The sequence below is a fragment of the Triturus cristatus genome, chromosome 3_2 (genome assembly GCF_964204655.1).
Source record: "Triturus cristatus chromosome 3_2, aTriCri1.1, whole genome shotgun sequence".
NCBI lineage: Eukaryota > Metazoa > Chordata > Amphibia > Caudata > Salamandridae > Triturus > Triturus cristatus.
In genome coordinates this window covers 416,822,911-416,845,205 of record NC_140584.1, presented here as the reverse complement: position 1 = coordinate 416,845,205, position 22,295 = coordinate 416,822,911, and the positions used below count along the sequence as shown (strand labels likewise).

Here is a 22,295-nt window from a genome sequence, read left to right as displayed (position 1 = left end):
TAAGATAATATTGGCAAAAGGTTTTCCACTATGTCTGCAGTTACAGTGCACACAGCCAATTCCCTGGTGATTCTAGCTCAGTATGACGCCAAATTTGATCTGTTATGTTGGTTCCATCATCTATCTCATCCCGCAGAATAGATGGTCGGAAGCCAAGAAGATAATACTGGAGGTTAATTATTAACTGCCTCCCTTTTTGATTTGGTTGCCTAAAGTGAATCAGTTGCCGCACTCAAACTAGCCCAAACATTTTAGATAGATAAAAATGGTTTGAATTTGCCATTGCTTGTTTATAGTTGTGAAATATCTTGATTTACTATGCTCTGTAAATTCTATATCTTGGTACCCTCTGGTGGATCTTTTTCGTTCAGGTGTCTAAAAATACATAAGAATGCAGTCTTTGTTTTATAAATTGTTGGGTTTCTATGGTGTCTTGTCAATTTCTTCAATTGTTTTGGTGCTGGTTAAATGCTTTATACTTATTCCTTTCTTATAACCCTTACTGTTCAGAGCCTCAGGGTTGAGCTGAAGGTTTGACAAACGAAACCTGAGGGGCCTAAAAGAGGTTGGTAAGAGTACTACACAGTGAGGTCACACAACCACACCATATATATACATTTCCTCACAGGGGGTCAGCAAGAATCGTACGCAGAGCAACAGTGCTTTTAAAGAAAAACATTAGTTCAGAATATAGTAAAGGTGAACAAAAGTAATTTTCTTCATTCCTCTTTCTCTCCAACAACAAAGCATCAAGCCTCTTTGATTCCTCGCCTTAATTTGTTCATGCAACAACTGTGAGGGGTCTGTTTGCAGCATTTCTTTCTAAGTCTTTAAATGGTTACCTCGGACTAGGTCCTTTTGCACTTTATATAAGAGAAAAGTTTGCCATTTCTGAAGACACCCCACTCTTACCCCCTTACTCTTCCACATAAACATCTTTATGATGAAGATTATGGGTCTGTTGTTAAAAGGTGCCATTGAAATGGTTTAATCTTCTTCGAGGCTCTTTAATTTCTGATTCTGAAGAAAGAGTTTATAGCCTGTTTTGTAAGTAAACTGCCTTTGACCATTTCTATTGAAAAATTTTCCCTCCCTTCAACGTGCTCCTTTTTACACTTTTTTGGTTGGTAGGGATGGAGGGCTTTGTTAATGCCTTTGATTCTGCTCTTAAATTGTTCCCTACATGCCCTCTCTATACCTTTTTCTACTTTCTATATTCTGTCATCTTAAATCTTTTTTTAGTAAGTGAATTTCACGGTTCTATTTATTTTGTTTAAAGTATTTATATAGCCTATACCTAGCTGCCATGTGGGTAGAGGAGCATTTAACTTGTGGCAATGGGAAGAGTTAATTCGGCATTGATAGATAAAGAATACAGATCAGGTAGAAAACAGAAAATAGAATAGGTTGAGAATAGAAAATGGAACATCAACAGCGGTATATCTAGCTTTCTTGAAGCAAAGCAGGCTCCTATTCGTTCTAGTGTCTGGTTGGCCATTTTTTTTCCCTGCAGCTTGGGAAGAGAGGGCTAGAGTAAGAATCAGTTGCTTCTTCCACCTCTTGTATTTCTTAACTTATCCATCAAGTTGAAGGGCGAGCTGATGTACAATGACTTTTGCGTGATACGCACTATTTAAAATGGACTATTGATTCAAGGAACATTCATTAAAATTATATCAGTATGCTGTGTTTAGATCTGGGTTTATTGCACCTGTGCAGAGTTATGCTGCAACATGAAGAGCCTCTGGGAGCCATTGTAGATTTGGGGAAGACTGCAAGCAATACATCGTGCTGTGGCAATGAGAAATCATTGTTTATTCTGCTGTCTTGAAGATGGCTAGAGGAACAGGGATTGCGTTTTATCAGCAAAGCTTGGTACAATGCTAAAGTTCGCTGATCTGCAGAATTGGTTTTTTTTCATTTTTTTTAAATCTTTTAGTTTTTATGCTGAGTTTGTATCATTCTGTTCGGTTTAATGATTTTGGTCATATATCCATCTTTTAAATTGACGTTACAAAATCATAGCAAGGTTTTGATCATTCCAAGTAGCCTGGTTAAGGGAGCCAGTGCGGGAGAGATCCCTGGTTGACTGAGTTAGTGAAACATTTTTGTACTGAAGGAGTCATTGATGTAGAGTGGAGAAATTTTGTGGCGGAGAGTTGGAGAAACCCTGTGGCGGAGAGTTGGAGAAACCCTGTTTTGGTTGGATTCACGTTCAGAGAAAATAAGCTTATCCAGTTGGAGTTTTTCAAAATTGTTTTTCAGGCTTGAGGTGTTTGAAAGATAAGAGACCATGAAACAGTAGTGTACTGTCCGTTTCCTGATGAACTTCGAACCCTTTTTCTCGAACCATAGTGCATAGTAATTCCATGTATAGGGTTAATAGGTAATGTGTTAAGGGACCCATGTGCTATGTTGTAATATAAATGCATTGCCACATCGGGTAAGAGGTGCACTATTTCTATTTGTTTTTTAAATCCTATGTTTTGTTTTTATGAAATACATTTTTAAGTTCCTTTTTTCCTACTACGTTTGTCCAAACTGTATTCATTTGTTTATTGCCAAGTGGGTTGATTTATTTCTAGGTTCTAAGAAATTGGGTTTGATAGCATAATTATGTTAGTAATGCGTCAAGCATTTTTTGGGTCCCTCTGCTACTGTTTAATTTTGGGTGAGGGCAGCTACAGTAAATCACAGATGGATGTATACCTAATTGTTCGGTGCTTATCTGCTTCTGCAGGGCAAGATGTTCCAGTTCTGTGGGAAGACCTGCTGTGACGAGTACAAGAAGATTAACAGTGTTATGGCAATGTGTGAATACTGCAAAATAGACAAGATTATAAAGGAAGCAGTGCGATTTTCAGGCGTTGACAAAACATTCTGTAGTGAAGGTAAACATTTGTCCTTTTTTTTTTTATCGCCACTAAATGAACATAACACTAAAATGAAAACATTTCATAGGTATTTTTAATAGTAGCCTTAAGCTTTTTATTACTGTCCAGGAATTCTTTAAGTATTTGAGAATTAGATCATTAAAACGTTTACATTCCATATTTGTTGGGTGCATGGTTACCCTCCTGCACAGTGTGATGGAGCTAATCATGCGTGTGATGGTCTCACAATCGATACAAAATATTTAAAAAGTGAAATGCTTCAAGGTTTTTGCCAAACTTCAAGCTTTGAGTGAGGAAGAAAGTTCCAAGCTTTCAAGCACGCAAAACAGTGTTCACAATTGCTTCCTCCTTTGACTTTGGGAACCGAAGTCAGGTGGATAGAAATACAGGAACACTTGTTGAGTCATTAATTAAGTTGTGCCAGTGTCTTATGAACTGCTTGATTAGGTGCTTGAAGTAGTCAACCAGGCACATAATTTTGGCTTGAGCATTTTTCTGAGAGTAGCAGGAAAATGTAAAAGCATCTTCCTTAAAGATCTCGAAGATGTAAGCAACCTAACTGGAATTAAGACTGAAACCTTGTAAAAAATGCCTTCAGTTTTTCTTCCAACACGCTGTGTTCTGGCCCTGCTCACTTGACTACCACAGATGTGTCCTAGGAATTGCAAACTGGCCTAATATAGGCACTTCTGTTTTTCCAGAATACATCTGTATTGAGTTGTACTGCATCCATACTGCAATTATAGATAAACGGGTTTTAAATGTATGTACATGTGCAGATGAGTCTTGCAATGCGAATTATAAACTGCACGTTATCTACAAAAGCGTAGAAATAATCGGTCCAGAGAATTGAATGTTTTGTGAGGTCGGGAGTTGTAACATAGATTTGAAACCTATTGTGCGAAGTGTTTAATCCATTTACACCCCACCTCTTAAAGAATGAACCTAAAGGGGGAATAGGTCACATCTTGTGCCCAGTCATTAAAAGAGGAGGACATCATTTTAGCACAATATAATCCCAATCTCTTAAAAGTCTGCAGGAAGAGAAACCTGAAAATCTGTGTAAAATTTCTCAAATGTATTTGCTTGTAAAATGCATGGAGGCAAAGTCTTCTGTACCCTGATGCACTCGCTTTAGAGTACAAAACCAATAATCACTTTTTCATTTATAGTGGGACATAAACTTAAAACAATTTTGCAGGGTTCAGTGAAGCTGAACTTGTTTTAAGAAAAAATATGTTCGAGGTATATGAGCTGCAGATAACACACTGTGCATAGATTGCCATCTGGTGTTGGGCCCGGATGTTTGCACTTGTTTTTGTCTTGGAAAGTCTTTGGAAGTCACGAGGTATGTGACTCCTCCTTTGGATCATAGCGCGCATGGGCTTCGGCTCCATCCTCAGATTGTTTTTTTCCGCCATCGGGCTCGGATGTGTTCTCGCGTTCCAGTTCGGAACCGTTAACGGTTTTCTTTCGACGCGCAATCCTTCCCATCTCTACGGTATTGTTTTCGATCGCGTTTCCAGCCACACGCGACCCTTCAACTTCGAAGTCTTCGATTCCGGTCGTCGACAAAGGCCTTCGGGCCTACCCAGACCTAATCTCCGGCTCATGGAAAGGACGCCATTTAAAAAGTGTCCTCGATGTGGGTCTAAGTTTCCCCATACCGACCTACATGAGGTGTGCAACCTCTGCCTCTCACCGGAGCACGAGGCCAGAGACTGTCCAGCTTGTGCCTCCTTCCGCTCCAAAAAGACCATCCGGGACTGAGGAGCTCGAAGGACAATGGCGCGCTCGTCATCTTCGATCCCCGATGACATCTTTCAAGAGGGCGTCGATGTTCCGGAGCAGGGTCAAGTCGAGGAAGCCATCATCAGCGCCTCCGAAGCAGATGATTCCGACGTCGAAGACATCACTCCAGCTCAAGGGGCTGTGAGTACAGACGTCGACCCCGACCCATCGACACCATCAAAAGGCTTCAGTACCACCTCCACCTTCGGGCCCAGGTGCATGCCATGACATTGCTTCCCATGCCCCGCCTTTGGGCCCGGTAAAGAAGCCTAGTAAGCCTTTAAGCGACTCTGGCTCGAGTCAGCCTACCCTCGGTACCGAACATCCGGCACCGAAGAAAAAAGCATCATTGACCTCATCCACGCCGACCACTGCTCCCACATCGAAGCACTCGGCGTCGAAGGCTAGCACCAGTTCCTCGGCACCGACAACCCTCGGAGCCGATTAAAAAACGCCCGCCGAAGGGCCCCGACACTTCCAAACCGATGACCTCGGAACCGAAAAAACAGCAACCGGTTCCATCTCATAAAGACACTTCTAAGCCTAGAACCGCTACCGAGTCGACGCCCAAAATTCTTCCGCCTCGGCTCCAAAGGATCTGTCTTCAACAGAACTGTTTTGACCAGATCCTACCCAAAAGACTCTAACAAAGGAACGCAAGACTGGTCATTTAATGCTCAGCATCAGGAAAAGACCACTAAACATTCCTCCTCCTCCTCCTCCTCCTCCTCGTCCTCCTCAATCATCATCCTCATCCTCCCGGCTCCCCTGGGATGATTACAGTGTCCTAGATGTCCCTTACACCCCACAAGATATTTATCCCTCCAGGCCTTCCCCCCTTCCCCCCCCCCCCCCCCCCTCCCCTCCCCAGAGGACCATAATGGATTCAACCAGCTCCTTCAAAGAGCTGCCCAATACCACGGGGTAGCCCTACATACGGATCCAGTAGAGGAGGATTTTCTTATGGATACCTTACAAAGGTCTACCTCAACACTGCCCATGCTTAGAGGGGACATTTAGCACGCACCAGAGATCTTTAAAGACCCCGTCAGGGCTCGGGTCATCAACCCAAAAATAGAAAAGAAATAAAAGGCTGCCCCTACTGACCCAGTATACATTAAGGGCCCCGCACCACTAGACTCCCTAGTAGTCTCGAATGCCAGGAACAGGGCAAATTCCCAAACATCAGGTGACGCACCACCACCAGACCCGGAATCTAAACTCTTAGACGCTTCTGGCAAATGCAGAGCGTCACAGGCAGCAAATATTTGACGCATTGCTAACACCCAAGCGCTCCTAGCCAGGTATGACAGGGCACATTATGACGAACTCGAGTCCATAATGCAACACCTCCCTGACAAATACAAAAATAGGGCCAGTGAACTAATCCAAGAGGGTAAGGCCATCACTAACACCTCCATTTGCTGTGCCCTAGATGCAGCAGACACCGCCTCAGGGGCAATCAACACCAGTGTCCTTTAGCGCAGGCATGCCTTTTTACGTATATCGGGTTCTAAACCAGAAGTACAGAGTTCTATCCTCAATCAGCCTTTTGATGAGCAACACCTATTTGGGCCCAATGTAGATGTATCCCCTCGAAAAATTGAAGGATACAGACACAGCCAAATCTATGGGAGCCTTGCAATCGCAAGCTCCCAGAAGGTCTTAATCGCTCATCCTTTAGAGGCACCCATCGAGGCTACTCCTCTGATAGCCCCTCCACCTCTTACAAAGCTCCCGCACAATTCACCTTTACTAGAGGTTACCAAAGGGGTGGTTACAGGGGGAATAACAGCAAAGGCAGAGGCAAAAATAACTCCCGCTCTGCCACCACACCTACCCCATGACTTCCCTCCACTTCCCCTCGACTATTCCACTCCAGTCGGGGGAAAACTCCACCAATTTTTCCCTGCCTGGATAAACATCACTTCAGACAGGTGGGTCCACAAAATCATTCAATCAGGCTACTGTCTCGAACTAACATCTACACCCCCCAAACTTACCACCCAAACACAGTCCAATGTCACAACATCTGTTCCCTCCTACAAAAAAGTGCAATAGAACCAGTTCCCTTGCACCAACAAAACAAGGGAGTCTACTCCCTATATTTTCTCATACCAAAAAAGGACGGATCTCTAAGGTCTATTTTAGACCTCCGACCCCATAACCTATACATACATTCTGACCACTTCCACATGGTCACACCTCAGCAGGTCCTCCCTCTGCTTTCCCAGGGCGACTTCCTTGCTACTCTAGACCTCAAGGACGCCTATTTCCACATTCCCATTCACAGCGCTCACAGAAAATATCTCAGATTCGTAGTGGACGGTCAGCACTATCAATTCAAAGTACTCCCATTCGGAGTCACCACAGCACCAAGAGTGTTCACCAAGTGCCTAGCAGTAGTGGCAGCACATGTAAGAAGACCACACATGCATGTCTTCCCCTATCTTGGTGACTGGCTTATAAAAGCCAAATTGTACAATCAGTGTGTACAACACACTCACACCACTATTCAACAACTTCACAACAAATCACCCCAACTCCCAGCTGCAACCGTCCCACATGCAACAATATCTCGGTGCCACAATAGACACCTCAAAAGTGCTCGCCTATCCCAGTCCAGCCAGGATAGCGAGCATCCAAGCTCTTCTCACCAAATTCCAACCGCAACACTCTCTTCCAGCTCGAGTGTTCATGCAACTCATAGGGATGATTGCCTCTTGCATATTCATAGTGCCTCATGCAAGACTCCAGATGGGTCCTCCAAGAGTGCTTAGCACGCCAATGGAACCAGGCTCAAGGTCAGCTAACAGATCTGGTGTCGGTAGACTGTCGTACCCATCACTCTGCAGTGGTGGAACACCAAGAACCTTGCCAAAGGGCGACCGTTCCTCGAGCCAGTTCCTCAAATAGTCATGACAGCGGACGCATCGCTCTCCGGCTGGGGAGCTCACCTACTACATCGCACCTTGCAGGGCAGGTGGACACCTCAACAAAAGTTACTCCACATCAACCACTTGGAGTTACTATCCATATTCCTAGCCTTAAAAGCATTTCAAAAACAAATATCGGGCAAGACTGTCTTAGTCCGCACCAACAACATGACAGCCATGTATTATATCCAAAAACAAGGTGGGACACACTCTCTGCAGCTCTCTAAGCTTGCACAGAGCATATGGAGGTGGGCTATACCTCAGAACATCTTTCTCCTAGCCCAACATGTCCCAGGAGTCCAACACACAATGGCCGATCTCTTGAGCCGTCAAACAGAACAAATCCACGAGTGGGAACTTCATCCACAAGTTTTTCAACTGTTTTTTCAGATTTGGGGGCAGCCACAGATAGACCTCTTCGCCACCCAAGAAAACGCCAAATGCCCAAACTGCGCCGCCAGGTATCCTCACCCGTTGTCCAAAGGCAATGCGATATGGATGAACTGGTCAGGCAGATTTGCGTATGCTTTTCCGCCTCTCCCACTCATTCCACTAGTGGTGCACAAACTACAGCAACCTTCATTAACGCTCATCCTAGTTGCTCCAACTTCGCCTGACAGCCATGGTACACCACACTGCTTGAACTATCAGTAGTTCCGTACCAAAAACTACTCCTTTCTCCACGCCTCTTAACCCAGAACCATGGAGAGATCCAACACCCAGACCCAGCTCAGCTAAACCTAGCGATCTGGCTCCTGAAATCCTAGAATTTGGTAACCTTAACCTTCCTCCTGACTGTATGAACATCATCAAAGAAGCTAGACGGCCTACCACTAGAGCATGCCATGCAGCCAAGTGGAAGAGATTGGTACTATATTGCCATAACAACAACACTAATCTCCTAGATGTGTCCATCCAACACATCATAGGCTACTTACTACACCTCCAAAGATGCAACCTAGCCTATACCTCGATCAGATGGCATCTTGCCGCCATAGCAGCATATCTACAAAATAGACAGCACCTCTCACTTTTCAGAGTATCTGCCATAAAGGCCTTTATGGAGGGACTCAGAAGAATAATTCCCCCCAGAGTACCACCTTCCACTGTGTGGAATTTAAACATGGTTCTCACAAGACTAATGGGGCCTCCATTTGAACCTCTACATAAATGTGAGCTACAATTCTTAACATGGAAAACTGCTTTCCTTGTAGCCATTACTTCTCTACGAAGAGTTAGTGAACTACAAGCACTAACCGTTCAAGAACCCTTTCTCCAGATGCATCTTAATAAAGTTGTTCTCCAGACTAATCCTAAATTCCTCCCTAAAGTCATTTCTCCCTTCCACCTCAATCAATCTGTAGAGCTGCCTGTATTCTTCTCTCAGCCACAAACAGTTGCAGAAAGAACTCTTCACACCTTAGATGTCAAAAGAGCACTACTATACTACATAGAGAGATCAAAACCCTTTTGTAAGACCAAACAATTATTCGTGTCTTTCTCACCACCACACAAAGGCAACCCCATATCAAAATCTGGGATAGCTAGGTGGATTGTCAAATGCATACAGATTTGTTACCATAAAGCAAAACGTACATTATCTGTTCCTCCTAAATCCCACTCTACACGAAAGATAGGGGCATCAATGACATTTTTAGGAAACATTCCTTTAGATTATATTTGCAGATCAGCCACATTGTTTACACCACACACATTCACAAAACACTACTGTGTTGATGTGCAACTAAACAGGCTGGTGTGGGCTAGGCTGTACTCAAAACGCTATTTCAAACTACTGAAACAGATACTGGTGGTCGCCGCTAGGGGTGGATACTGCTTTACAATCTATGCACAGTGTGTAATCTGCAGCTCATATGCCTCGAACGGAATATGCTACTTACCAGTATCCATCTGTTCTTGGCATGTAGAGCTGCAGATCTATACCCGCCCACCTGCCTCCCCGGCTACCTTTATCTGTTCCAGTATTATCTTAGTTAGATACACCAACATGGGCATCTTTCCTGTTTCCTACTAAGCTCCATCATTTCCCTGCTGGCGAAGAACAATCTGATAATGGAGCCGAAGCCCATGCGCGCTATGATCCAAAGGAGGAGTCACATACCTCATGACTTCCAAAGACTTTCCAAGACAAAAACAAGTGCAAACATCCGGGCCCAACACCAGATGGCGATCTATACACAGTGTGTAGATCTGCAGTTCTACATGCCAAGAACAGATGCATACTGGTAAGTAGCATATGCCTTAAGATTTAGAACATTTGAAAATATATACTTCAAAATCTTAAGCATATTTTGTATAACAAAAATATTTGCTGTACTAAGTGATAACTTTATGAGCAAACTTAAAACATACATGCCAGTGTTGTATGGTCCATATTGCCTGCTATCCAAGTTCACAGCAGGGCGATATCCATTTTAACAAAGGTATGTGAACCCAGCTGTTATAAAATAGAAATAAGTGACATGTTGATGCCAAGTACGCTGCAAGTTCTCTGTGTGTAACATATATAATTTTTTTTCTCTTTGTTGTAGGATGCAAATTGCTGTATAAACACGATCTGGCCAAACGGTGGGGTAACCACTGTAAATTGTGCAGTTACTGTTTTCAGACGTCTCCAAAACTTGTGCAGAATCACTTTGGTGGGAAAATGGAGGAGTTCTGCAGTGAAGAGTGCATGTCAAAATATACTGTCTTGTTTTATCAGGTAAACAATTGTTAGCATTGCATCCTGGAAATGAGATCATTTATCGACTGTCTTCCAAAGTACAAATGGTTCTTAATTCACAGTCATTTTGCATTCAGACTGTAATTTAAATATATAGATATGTCACAAAATGTTATGACTAGAAAACGCATTTTGAAGAACTTTTAATTAGAAAAGGACATCAAGAATTCAGTAAAGATCAAGTTTTCTGTTTCGTTCTTGTGCAGCAGGTGGAGCCAAAAAAATGCTCTTCATCTATTGATTGTTAGAAAACCCGCATAGTACAATTCTTTTGTGAAACAAATAAACAAATGTAACCAGTTAGGTATACAACAGTTATATTTCTCGTAAATCTTTCTTTTGCATAACAGAATGATAAATTCAATATGTTAGGATCAACAAACAAATGAGTTTCACGCCACTGTACATTATCGGCTTGTACATAATTGAATACATCAACATCATCGCGTATAGACACTATCCAGAAATGTGTTTGAGCCCGATGCATTTCGGGACTGACACGTCCCTTCGTCAGAGGCAACCTGTAAATAAGATATATATATATACATTACATGGCTATTTGGATTTAGGGTTACCCGTATACACCCTGTTGGAGACCCAGTCATAGCAACATGCTGTCTTGATGTGGGTTCGTTAATAGCCAACTAGATGTGGGTTCTGTATTCGATAATTACGAAGTCAAATGTCCTGTTAACCATAATTGGTGCTGGTAGTGTGCATAAAAAGAGGTGAAAAGTTTCCTGAGCAGGATAAGATAAGGAGGTGCTGTGAGTCAGTGTGAAACCAGAAAGTGTTCATCGAGAAAGAAACCAGTACAGCAAGGAAAGGAAAAAGAAAGGTTAGAGAAAAATACTGGTTGATTTATAAGTGAGAGAATGCTCACCTCAGGGAAAAGTTTAGGAATCAAGAAGATGGCCCATAAGAATTGGGACAAGCTGAAAAAATGAAAAAAGGGACGGAAGTGTTTTAGGGATGTTGTGAAAACAAAAGCCTGAAGGAAAAAATGCTATTAAATGGGGAAACTTACCCTGTCAGCCGTGTGGGTTGCTAAGCTCGGGGACAGTTAGGCAAAGTCAGTTGGTAGTTGCATATAAACTACAGGAAATATAGAAGATGTGAAGATTAGTTTGTTCACAAAAGAATTGTACTATGTGGGTTTTCTAACAACCCACAGGTATTGTGCGCAGTGTATGCTATCCTACTGGCTAGTATCCTTTTAGTTCTAATTCATATGCTTGAACTGACAGCAAGCATAACACTGTAGCACCCAAATCATATGTATTTCATTAGACACCGTATACACGAGAATCAGGTGTGCGCTTCCCCCTTGTTACGCGAAATCTTCATCTATTGAGAAATGAACTCTGATGATTTTGTAGAAATTTTGTTTATCTGATAAACATCTAGCCGTAGATTCTGTACCTTAGATTTATCTCTGCGCAGTTTGGTTGATTGTGGTGTTACAGCGCCACTCCTGGCTGAGAACTGGCTTTTCAGGGGATGTCCAAGCTTTTGTATGTTCCATTTGGCTCCTGTCTCTTCAGTGACCAGGTGGATTCAGCGCTGGAGCGCATTAAGAACAGCAGGGATAGTGCCAGGGTCTTGGGCATTTCCATGGTCCCTCTCAACCCCTTCTCCGCTTTTCATGGCCACTAAAGGGGCTTCCAGCTGTGTCTTTCCCCTCCCAGCCACCACAGCACGCAAGCTTCTCAGCCTCTGCGTGGTTGAAGACGTGTTACCCACAGACCCCATGGGTCGGGCAGCCAGAGGTCAAGCCAATCCACCACCCCCCAGCAGCCACAGCCTCCAAACTGTTGTAGTGTGCCCTATTGCCATTATGGGCACCCAGTTGGAGGCAAGATACGCCATCCCTTGCCCCACTGGAGGTCTCTTACATCAAACCGATGGGTTTTCCAAAATGTCCGGTGGGCTACTCCCTTTGAGACTACCCCTCCACCCAAGACACCTGCTTGTTACAGGCTGATGGAGGACAATCTCTTCTTGCTTCTCCAGGCAGTGACAGCTGTTTTGGCCAAGTGAACCTTCGAGAGGGTGCCGATGGCAGCAGTAGGTCCTGGTTGCTATCCCTCTGCGTTCTGGTGCCGAAGACGGGAGAGGGAGGCCAGTCTAGATCCTGAGGGAGATTGTGACTGTCATGTCACTGCAACAAACAGTCAGCATGGCAGTCGCAGGAAGCTCCTCGGGTTTCATCTTGCAGACGAGTGGCGTCTTCATCCCTTGGTGGTGCAGGACGTTTTTGACCAGTGGGGCGTTTCTCTTCTGGATAATTATGCGATGCTGAGAACATGCAGTGTCAACATTACTAATGCAGCAGAGCACAGGTCCTCTGTATGTTTCACTGCTGCTTCTTCCACCCTGGGTTCTGAGCAAGATCAGAACCGGCCAAAGCCCTCTTAATAACCCTGTTGAGCATGAGAATGTGCCCCCTGATCCGTCTAACTCTCTGGGTGTATGTAAGTAGGAAGCTCTATATAGTGCACTAAAATGAGTTGCAATGGTCAGTGTGTCCAGGCGACCTTTTGCTGGTTTACAGGGGTTCAACAAATAATCCCAAATGCTCTTGTGGGCGACCGTTTAGGCTTATCAAAGGATAGTATTAGGCATTTATTGTACACACAGACTCAGTGAGACACACGCTCAATAAATAAATCCAACAGTAATTCATAAAGACAACACAGATTTTTGCATGAGTTTAGACACCAAAGTCGTCGTAATCAAGTACTTTTCGAGGTAGTGATTTTTCTAGACTTAGAAAATGCACTGTATTGTATTTTTACAGTGGTAATGTTATCCTATGGGGGAGAACAAATTCTGCATTCGGTCACTTGGCAACAACGTACTCCTAGACCTAAGGTAAGTATGGGGCAAGGCCCAAGGCAGCACCATCAGATCACCTCGGACGGCTCTGGGGTGTCTGGATGCAGAAGTGCTCTTTGCCATCAGGTGCCCAGCTCAAGTCAATGGGAGACAGTCCTGTTGAAAAGAGGCCGTAAGCCGGGACTGGGGGGGCAGTCTGGTTGAACCCATGGGTGAGGGGACACCGTCGGTCCACTCTAACTTGGTTGAGGGGCTCCTGTGCAGTGAGGCTTTGTCCAGTGGGGTTGCACTGTTGTAGACACTCCAGTTCTCGGACCATGTTGTCACGGTCACCTCCCTCGGAGCCCGGCTGTGGAGCAAAGGTGCAGCGGTGCTTAGAAGTGCGGGTCGCAGTCGAGCAGAGCCTCACTCTGTCTTGGGGACCTGCTGAAGAGGGTAAACAGGGCAGCAGGGCCACTCTCTCTGCTGCCCTGGTGGATCCTGACGTCCCTTGATGGTAGGTCTTGCTTTGTTCTGTTGGAGTTGTGAGTGTACCACAAACAAGCTTTGGTTGCTGCAACGGCTCTGGTAAGGGAACTGGTGCTGGTTGGCTCCTGGGGGTCCTCGCATCTCCAAACTTGGCAAGGAGATGGGTCTGTTCTCTTGGAGCACAAAGCCCTGTCTCCTGTCATGCTGCTTCTTTGGTGAGCCCTATGGCTAGGAACACGGTGCTTTGCTGTGCTTGCAGATGCGGGGAAGCAGCAGCTATACTCCACGGGAGATATTTCCAATTAAGGTGCTGTGAACTCTTGGCGTAGTAGGTCCCAGCGATAGTCGATGTGCAAGCAGCCAGGCAGGGTTTTGTGCCAGTCTTTGGTTGCAGATCTTCAGTTCTCGCTTTCTTTGGTCCTCCTTTTCTTCTTGGTTTCCAGTAATCAAATCAGATTTCCTGCAGTCAGGGGGCCACCCAAATACTCAATTTAGGGGCGTTAAGGGGAGTGAAGGGTAGTAGCCAATGGGCTACTTACCACTGGGGTCACTAAACCACATAGATGAACACTTTCTGTGGGGAGTGGATATCAACCTGTCCCAGAGTTCCTAATCCCACCTCACAGAAGATGAAATTCTCTTCCATGTTCACTTCAGGGAGCCCACCATAAGAGTGTGACTAGCCTGAAAGTGCAGCATGCCCGTAGGAAGCTGGCTCTGTATATACTATACCAAAGTGAGGTAGAGTGTGCACAGAGTCCAGTGGAACCCCAAAGGTAGGCAGAGGCAAAGTTAGATAGAACCTTACTCTCTATTTGTGGTAGTGTGGTCGAGCAGTAAGGCAGTATCAGAGGACAGTGTTAAGCATTTGTTGTACCCAATCAGCAAATGAATCCACTCACTCAAAGACTGAACTTCCGACCAATTAGTTTTGTATAAAAATATTCTTCTAGTTATTTTATTTTCTAGCACCAAGCAAGCTTGGCACAGGTAAGTTTGTAATTGTACTTTGAAATGGTTACAGTTTGAATTACTGGTAATGCAATGCTGTACATATACTTTGTTTCGACTTTGCAATGAAAATTACAGGTACTTTACTTTTACGTTACTTTTACGTTACTTTTACGATTACTTTATAGATTACTTTTTTTGTGTGATATGCCTAGATATCACAGTGGGATATTTCCTAGAGAAAAGGTAAGTAAAATCAGTTTTGCACAATCATTTTTCAGGTTTCCATTCAAATCAACTCCACACTTAGAAAAATTTTCAGGTCTATGCAGTTGAGCTTCTGGGGTTGGAACAAGGGTTCCCCCAGGGTCAAGGATGCACCCTTCGTTACACCCTCAGTGGCACTAGGGCGGCTGAGTGCAGAGTGCTGAGGCCCAATGTTATCCAATGAGAGATTATGGGCCTTCGGTTGGTGGCTGCTGACGAGCAGGCCACAAGGTTGTGGGAGGCAAGCTCCTGGTGTTAGGCTCAGGGCAATGGGGGATCCGGTTTAGCACACAAAGTACACCCGCAGTGGCGCAGGGTCGGCTGGGTGCAGGGTGCTGTTTTGGCGTCGGGTGCCCTGTTTTCAATGGGGATTTTTGTTTTTGTTTTTTAGCTGCAGGCTCGGTCCAGGAAGACTTCCGGAAGGAACCAACAGCTGGGCAGGTAAGTTGGAGGGTTCGGGACTTCGGTGCACCTCGGGTTCCTTTCTTTAGGGTGCAGGAGTGTCTTGACTTCTGATTTCACCTTACCGGGCCACTCGCGGTGGGGGTTCTCTTTGCAGAGGCTGCAGGCGACGTCGGGGAGTCCTGGAGGGGTGAGCCTATGGTGGACTCAGACTCTGGAGCGCTGGGGGACCTCTCTGGGACCGGTGGGCCACTTGAACTCTGGCTGTAGGCGACGGGTGCAATGGTGGTTCCAGGCATCGTGTTTCTTTTTCCTCAGCAGGCTTGGAGTCTTTGTTTGGTGTTTCTTTTGAACAGAGCTGCTGTTCACAGGAGATCCGATCTTTGTTGAAAGAAGCCAGTCCTCCCCAGGGTTCTGGAGGTCGCTGGCTGCAGGACAAGACGATTTCTGGCACAGGGTCTCCTTAAACTGCAGACGGGCCAGTAGGGCTGAGGCCAAGTCAGTTGTTCTCTGCAGTCTCCTCTGCTGGGCATCTTCTTTCGTCCTTTTCTTTTTTAGGTTGCTGGAATCTTCTTTCTTGGTTCAGGGCTGCCCCCTAAATACTGTATTTAGGGGGCGTTTAGGGGTCTTGAGGGTAGTAGCCAATGGTCTACTGACCTTAGAGTGACTACACCCTTGGTTTGCTCTCCCAATGTGGGGGAGGAGCACAAACCTTAATCCTGATTGGGGAGTGCCTGCCATCTGCAAGATGGCGAGCACTGAAGAGAGGGCTTCACCTCAACCCCCCCACTTGAGGGGCGGAGTTGGCAGAGGTAGGCACACCTTCTGGTCTGGCTAGTTTTTCCTGCCGGTCTGGGCAGGAGGGTGGCCTGCTCCTGCTAGCAGGAGAGGCTGCGGGTCGCATTGCGAAGTCTTCCAGGCCTTTGAATCTCCCCTTCCACAGATGGGACACCTCAGCCGAGAAAAACCTTCCCGGGTTCCAGAAACATGTCTATTGGTTGCAGGCTGGTGTGTACCAGTCAGGGATCCCAGACTGGCTGGTCGTTTTTCAGGGTGCTTTTCTAAGATGTCCTCCGTGTGCATTTTTCATTAAATTTGTTACTGGCATTGGTGTGGGTTTCATGTGCTGAGAAGTCTGATGCCAAACTTCTCAGTTTTCAGTGTAGGCCTTGTGGTGCTGTGGAGTTCGTAATGGAAAGCTCCCAGCACCATATACTCTTAATGGCAACACTGCACTTACAATGTCTAAGAATGGACTTAGCCACTGTAGGGGTACAGGGCTCATGCACCTGTACCCTCACCACTGGTATAGGGCATCCAGCTAGAGGGGTGACTGATCTATGCCAGGGCAGTGAGTTGTAGGCATGACACACAGGGATGTGTGCCATGTCGACTCTTAACTTTGTTCTGCACCAAAACACGCAGCCAGTAAAGTGTGTGTGTACGTACACGTGTACAGGGCCTTCAAGGTTGGCACAATAAGTGCTGCTGCCCTTAGCGGTCTTCGCTGGTCACAGTGCCCTGAGTACCTGTGCTACAATTTACCAGGGGCTGACCTGTGGCCAGAGATGCCAATTGAGTTAGGTTTGGGCAATGAATACAGGCCCTGGCAACCTGATTGGCAGGGACCCAGGGCACATCAAGACAAAGTGCATCAGTAGTCTGGCAAAAAGTGGGAGGGTTACTGCAACAGAAACCCACATTCCTACAACGCCTCCTTGCAAAGCTAATTTCCCTCCTGTCCTGGTTCCAAATGGGCCTCATGGCATGGGGCGGTATCTCTCAGGTTTGGGGAAAGCCAGACTGTGAGAAGTTGGCCTGGTATATGATGTTCACTAGTTAAAGTGACCACCTTGTACCATGCCAAGCAACTCTTATGGTGTGGTTGTAAGTCAACCTTTTCGGACTAGCTGCCCTAGTGGTAGCGTAGGCTAAGCAGTCTTTGAGGCTAAACTCGTGAAACGTGTTAAGCAAGCGGTTTTACCAAATGCAACCCCCTTTTATGCCAATGAAAGGACACCACACAGATATATATTCAAAATATATATGTATTTATTTCTCAAAGTAACCCCTAGTCTCTTTATGAGCACAGGAGCACAAATCGTCAAACAAGATTACAGTAGAATACACAGAAGTTGCACTTTATATGGATAGGCCCTGGTGGCCGCTCAAACCATATACTAAAATAGTGGTATAAGTACCACGAACAGAAAAGGGAAAAGGCCTAGGGCCTCTAGAATCGCTGGGCCTACAAGGAGCTAACTTCAGTTAGTGACCAGGAGGTCCACGGGTTGCGTGTGCAGAGCAAATAGTCACATGCGAGCTCCCATAGGTTTTCAATGGGTGCGTAAAAAGTACAAAGTTACTGCAAAGAGGATCTTCCGGATGGACTAGGAACTTAAGATTGGAAACACAGACACTAGAGATGATTCTCTACACTTGGGCACCGGAGTGCCAGCTTTACCTCACCCACAGGAAGCGGGTGCATAGGCGTCGAAGTGCGTCGGGTTTCCTCTATCTGTTCAATGGAGCCTGTGGACAAAGATGCTGCAGGCGGCCGGTCCGGAAGAGATGCGGTGGATCCAAGAGTGGATCGGAGATGTTGAAGACCTGAAAACAGAGGGGACAGTGTTCACAGTCACTAGCCAGTGACCAGCGTGGCACCAGGTGGGTACCAGGCGATGTCGGGTGCAAACAGGAAGGAAGGTGTAGCTTGTCTCTGCAGCCACGTGGTCCCTGAAGGTCGACGACGTCCAGGAGTCGAGTCACGAGCTGTCCCACGCAGGCTCTCGGTGTCGGCGACTTGATCGAAGCAAACAAGCCTTGGCAAAAGCAATTGTTGTGGAAAACGAAATAAGCTGATGGTTCTGACCAGCAAGGTCAGAGGGATTGCTCCTTTGGAGGGGAGCAAGGGCCAGTCTGGAGCAACCAGACCAGCGGTGTATTTCTTGAAGTTCGTCGCCAAGATGGCCACTAGCCAGCGGGCCAGCAACCGGTTAGGCGCGTCGAGTGGCAAAATGCAGAAGGGCCCCACGCAGATCGTGGAGATGCTGGAGGGCTCACCTTTGGTGCAGGTGCTGCTCGGGTGTTGGGCTTCTCAGATCCCAAAGCACAACTTGGAGGGAGCCTCGGTTGTTGCGCTTGCAGCTTGTCGTGGTCTTTTCAAGATGGCTGGCTCCACGTGTCTCGGTGCCTCCACGGGTCTCCTCTTCTCAGGGACTGTGGATCGGGCGGTGAGAGGTCTGGAGGTCCAGGTCTTGTCAGTCTCTGGGCTCGGGCTCCGGCGGGAGGCGGCGGCAAAGCAGATGTTGATTCGCTGGATGGTGCTTGCGTTAGCAAGGTGGTCACTCCCTGACCACAGGGGAGATTGGCTTCAGTCCTCTGTGCGGCAGAGCGTCGAAGTTCCCGTCTTCTTCTTAGTTTCAAGTTGATTCCAGGATGTCTGAAGTCTTAGGACACAGCTCCTACCTTTAAGCGGATTCTAGGGGCCGGACTACCTGCTAGGTCCCTCCCTAAGGGTGGGACCAGGAAGGGGGGTGGTTACACCCCCAATCCTTTGTCCAGCTCGCCCCAGGCCCGGGACTGGTGTGCCCCAGGACCGGTTTGAACTGGCATATGCACCGAGGCTCCTTGTGAGCCTCAGGCATGTCTGGTTTCTTTCAAGCCCTACCTGACCAATACACAAAATCCTTTCTGGGGTGGTGCATGCACCTCCCCTGGCAGGAAACCCTTTGTCCACACCTCCCAAGCTGGAAGGACTCCCAGCAGCAGGAGGGCAGACTTGTGTCTGTGGTGGCAGCATCCATTTTGTGGAGCTGAGGCTATGTCTGATTTTACCCGGGTTTCAGGTACTGTACATGTCGTGTCCCTCTAGAAGGGTGGAATGCTAACCCCGTCGCCAGAATTGGCGAGGGGTTAGTATTCCAATTCGTATGACACCTTACTCGACATGTTTTGATAAAGCCAAACCAAAGATAGCATTTAACCGCGAGGTTCATAATGCACTTAAGAGTATATGGTATGACGATATCTGGAAACAGTAGAAGGAAGTTGTTCCGACCACTGCAGACAGGCTCAGCTCATGCCAGAGCACCATCTCACATGGAACCAAGCACTCTGCCTTCAGGATTGTTAAGGCCTGCCATAGGAGTGACTTATAGGTTACCAGGTGTCCCAATTGAAGGTTAGGTATAGGTATACTACACCTAAGTAAGAGGTGGTTACACCAACTTACCCCAGCTGAGTGATCAGCCAGTTGTGTCAAATTTGTTAGGCCAAGCCTGGGGTGGCATAATACATGCTTCAGCCCCTGGCAGGCCTTAGATACACCAATGCCCTGGGTACCTAGTGTACACTGGTACAGGGGCTGACAGGGTGATCCAACCAATTGGGTATGTACCTAGGGTACATGGAGTCCATTTTAAAGAGAGAACAGCCAGGCTGAGATCCTGAATGGCAGGATCTCAGGCCAACTAAGTCGAAAAACCAGCTAGACACTAGGCAAAAATTTGGGGGTAACCATAGTCAGATATCCACCTTCCTACACAACCCCCCCCCCCCCCCCCCAAACGAAGGGAGATAAGGCTGACCTTGACCAGGTAAGCCTATATTGCCCAAGTGGCCATATAAGGAGGAACCAGCACTGGCATGGTTACCCCCTGTCTCATGGTCCACTAAGCAATCCCTCACCCTAAGGGTATCAGAGGGTCTCCACCATAGGGAATCTCTACCTTTGGTGTGTCTTGGCAAAGTAAAAGGCTGGTGTTGAGATGGAGTACTGAAGTGAGTGTCCTCAAAGTGAGGCCTCAGCTTCCTCCAATCATCCTCCACCCTGGATGCCTTTCTTTCCTTAACTGAGTTGCACTGTGCTCTCAGGGTCAGCCTCTGGCTACCTAAAGCTGGAGGCTGGGTCCCTTTTGTGGGCTTACTGGAGGGACAGGTCAGGTTTGGGGCCCTAAGGTCCCATGTTTGCCTGTGCCCAACAGAATCCCTCTGGGGGAGGTCCCTAACTACCTGTAAAGGAGATCCCTCAGGAATGTTTTTACCCATCACCTGACTAGGGCTACTAGCCAGGCAATCCTCATTCTTTTGATGGGGGGTTCTTGTGGACAGGGGCCCTCTGGGGGTCCACTGGCCTCCCTGACCTCTACAGCCCTGGGCTGACTGAGGCAGGGTAGAGAGAGGCAGGCTACCTGCACCAGACTGGGTCCCACCTTGGAAGGGGCCACTGACATCAGAGGCTCTGCAGGCCAGGCCTGGCTACCTCTGGGGCAGTTCCTTCACAAGGGGTGAGGTCAGATCCCTGAGGAGGCTGACCTTGTCCTAATGTCTGGGGAGAGGGAGACTTTTCTTCCTCCCCACTACTCTGTTTGTGTGGAGTGATCCATAGTTTCAGGCTTCACTACACCTATGTCAGTCTGAGTATAGGCTGAGACCATTACAGCCTTGCCAACCTTTTCAGGGGGGCACTCAGTTTGTGTTTGAGCTGTGACTGTCACAGCTCTGCCAGTCTCTACAGGGAAGTCTGTCTGTGCCTGGGCTGTGGCTACCACTGCCCTTCCAACCTTTCCAGGGAGGAAATCTATTTGGACAGGGGTTGTGAATGGCACAACCCCACTACCCTTTGGTGAAAGGCCTACCATTTTAGAATGGGTGTCTTGTTCAACTCCAGCCCAAGCTGAGAGTTCGAAGTCATTCCCCAGTAAGCAGTCTACAGGCAAGGTTGGGGACACTGCCACCCTTTTAGGGCCAGTGACCCCTCCCCAGCTGAGACATACCTCTGCCATGGGATGACTGTTCTGTTTGCCATCAATGTTAGTCACCTGGTAGGAGAAACCAGGCAAAAGCTGCTCAGAGGGAACTAACCAATGGGCCACCATTGTGATGCTAGCTCCAGTGTCTCTGTAGGCCTCAGCTTTGGTACCATTGATGTAGGGCTCCTGTCTGTACCTACCCAAAGTGTTGGGACAGGCAGTGAAGTTGGCAAACCCCATGCCACCATCACAGACAAGAGTAGTTGCTGTAGGGGAATTGGCTAAGCCAGGGTCCCCCTGTGTTCCCCAAGTGAACCCACCCAGATTTCTGGGGGCACTCCCACCACCTGGGGGATTACTGCTGACAGTAATAGGTGGTCTGACAGGAGTAATTGGAGGAACAGTTTTGTTGTTAGCCCTTGGGCAACTGCTGTCAGTTTTCCAATGCCCAGGAGTTTTTACACTCATGGCAGTAAGGCTTTTTACCTGTGGTAGAGGAGGGAGCTTGGGACCCACCACCCTGTGTGGAGTTTTGGGGCCCTGAGGAAGATTTCTCTTTTGCTTTATCCCCACCCTTCTCTTGAGGTTTGGTGGTATCTTTCTTTTGGTCACCACCCTGATTCTTAGGCCTGATCCTGGTCCTGACCCATTTATCTGCCCTCTTTCCCAATTCTTGGGGAGAGGTCAAATCTGAGTCTACCAGGTGTTGATGGAGGAGCTGGTTTTGACAGTTTCTTAAAATCTGTTCTCTCATCATCAAATTGTACAATCCTGTATAATCAGATACCTTACTTCCCAGCAACCAACCCTCCAAAGCCTTAGTGGCACATTCAACATATTCCGACCAGTCCTGAGTCTGTGTCTTCTGGGTGTCTCTGAACATTAACCTGTACTGTTCAGTGGTTAAGCCTAACCCATCAACTAGGACACTCTTCAGGACTCTGTAATTTCTGACATCCTCTTCTCTAACAGTGAGGAGTCTATCTCTGCCTCTTCCTTCAAAGGAGAGCCAGAGGATTGCTGCCCACTGGTCTTCAGGAACCTGCTGCACTTTGCAGGCTCTCTCAAGAGCAGTTATCCATTTGTGGATGTCATCCCCACTTTTGTAGGGGGGCACAACCTTAGACAGGTTCCTATTATCAAAGACCCTATCTTTGTCCTTAGGGACAATGCTGCCACCAGTGGGTATAGACCCACTCTCTCTAGGTTGCCTAGCCTTGTTCAGTTTCTCTTCCATCAGGGCTACCTC

The 22,295-nt window shown here is 46.8% G+C and overlaps 1 protein-coding gene across 10 annotated transcripts in view; it reads left to right on the top strand.

Annotated features, from left to right (window-relative positions):
• ZMYM4 (zinc finger MYM-type containing 4) overlaps positions 1-22,295 on the top strand; it is a 1,418,124-nt gene that overhangs the window by 707,274 nt on the left and 688,555 nt on the right. For all 10 annotated transcript variants that reach the window (XM_085648002.1, XM_085647995.1, XM_085647996.1 and 7 more), the window contains 2 exons: positions 2,741-2,891; positions 10,174-10,346. In XM_085648002.1, coding sequence (XP_085504128.1) covers positions 2,741-2,891; positions 10,174-10,346 — 324 coding nt within the window. The remainder of the gene's footprint in view (positions 1-2,740; positions 2,892-10,173; positions 10,347-22,295) is intronic.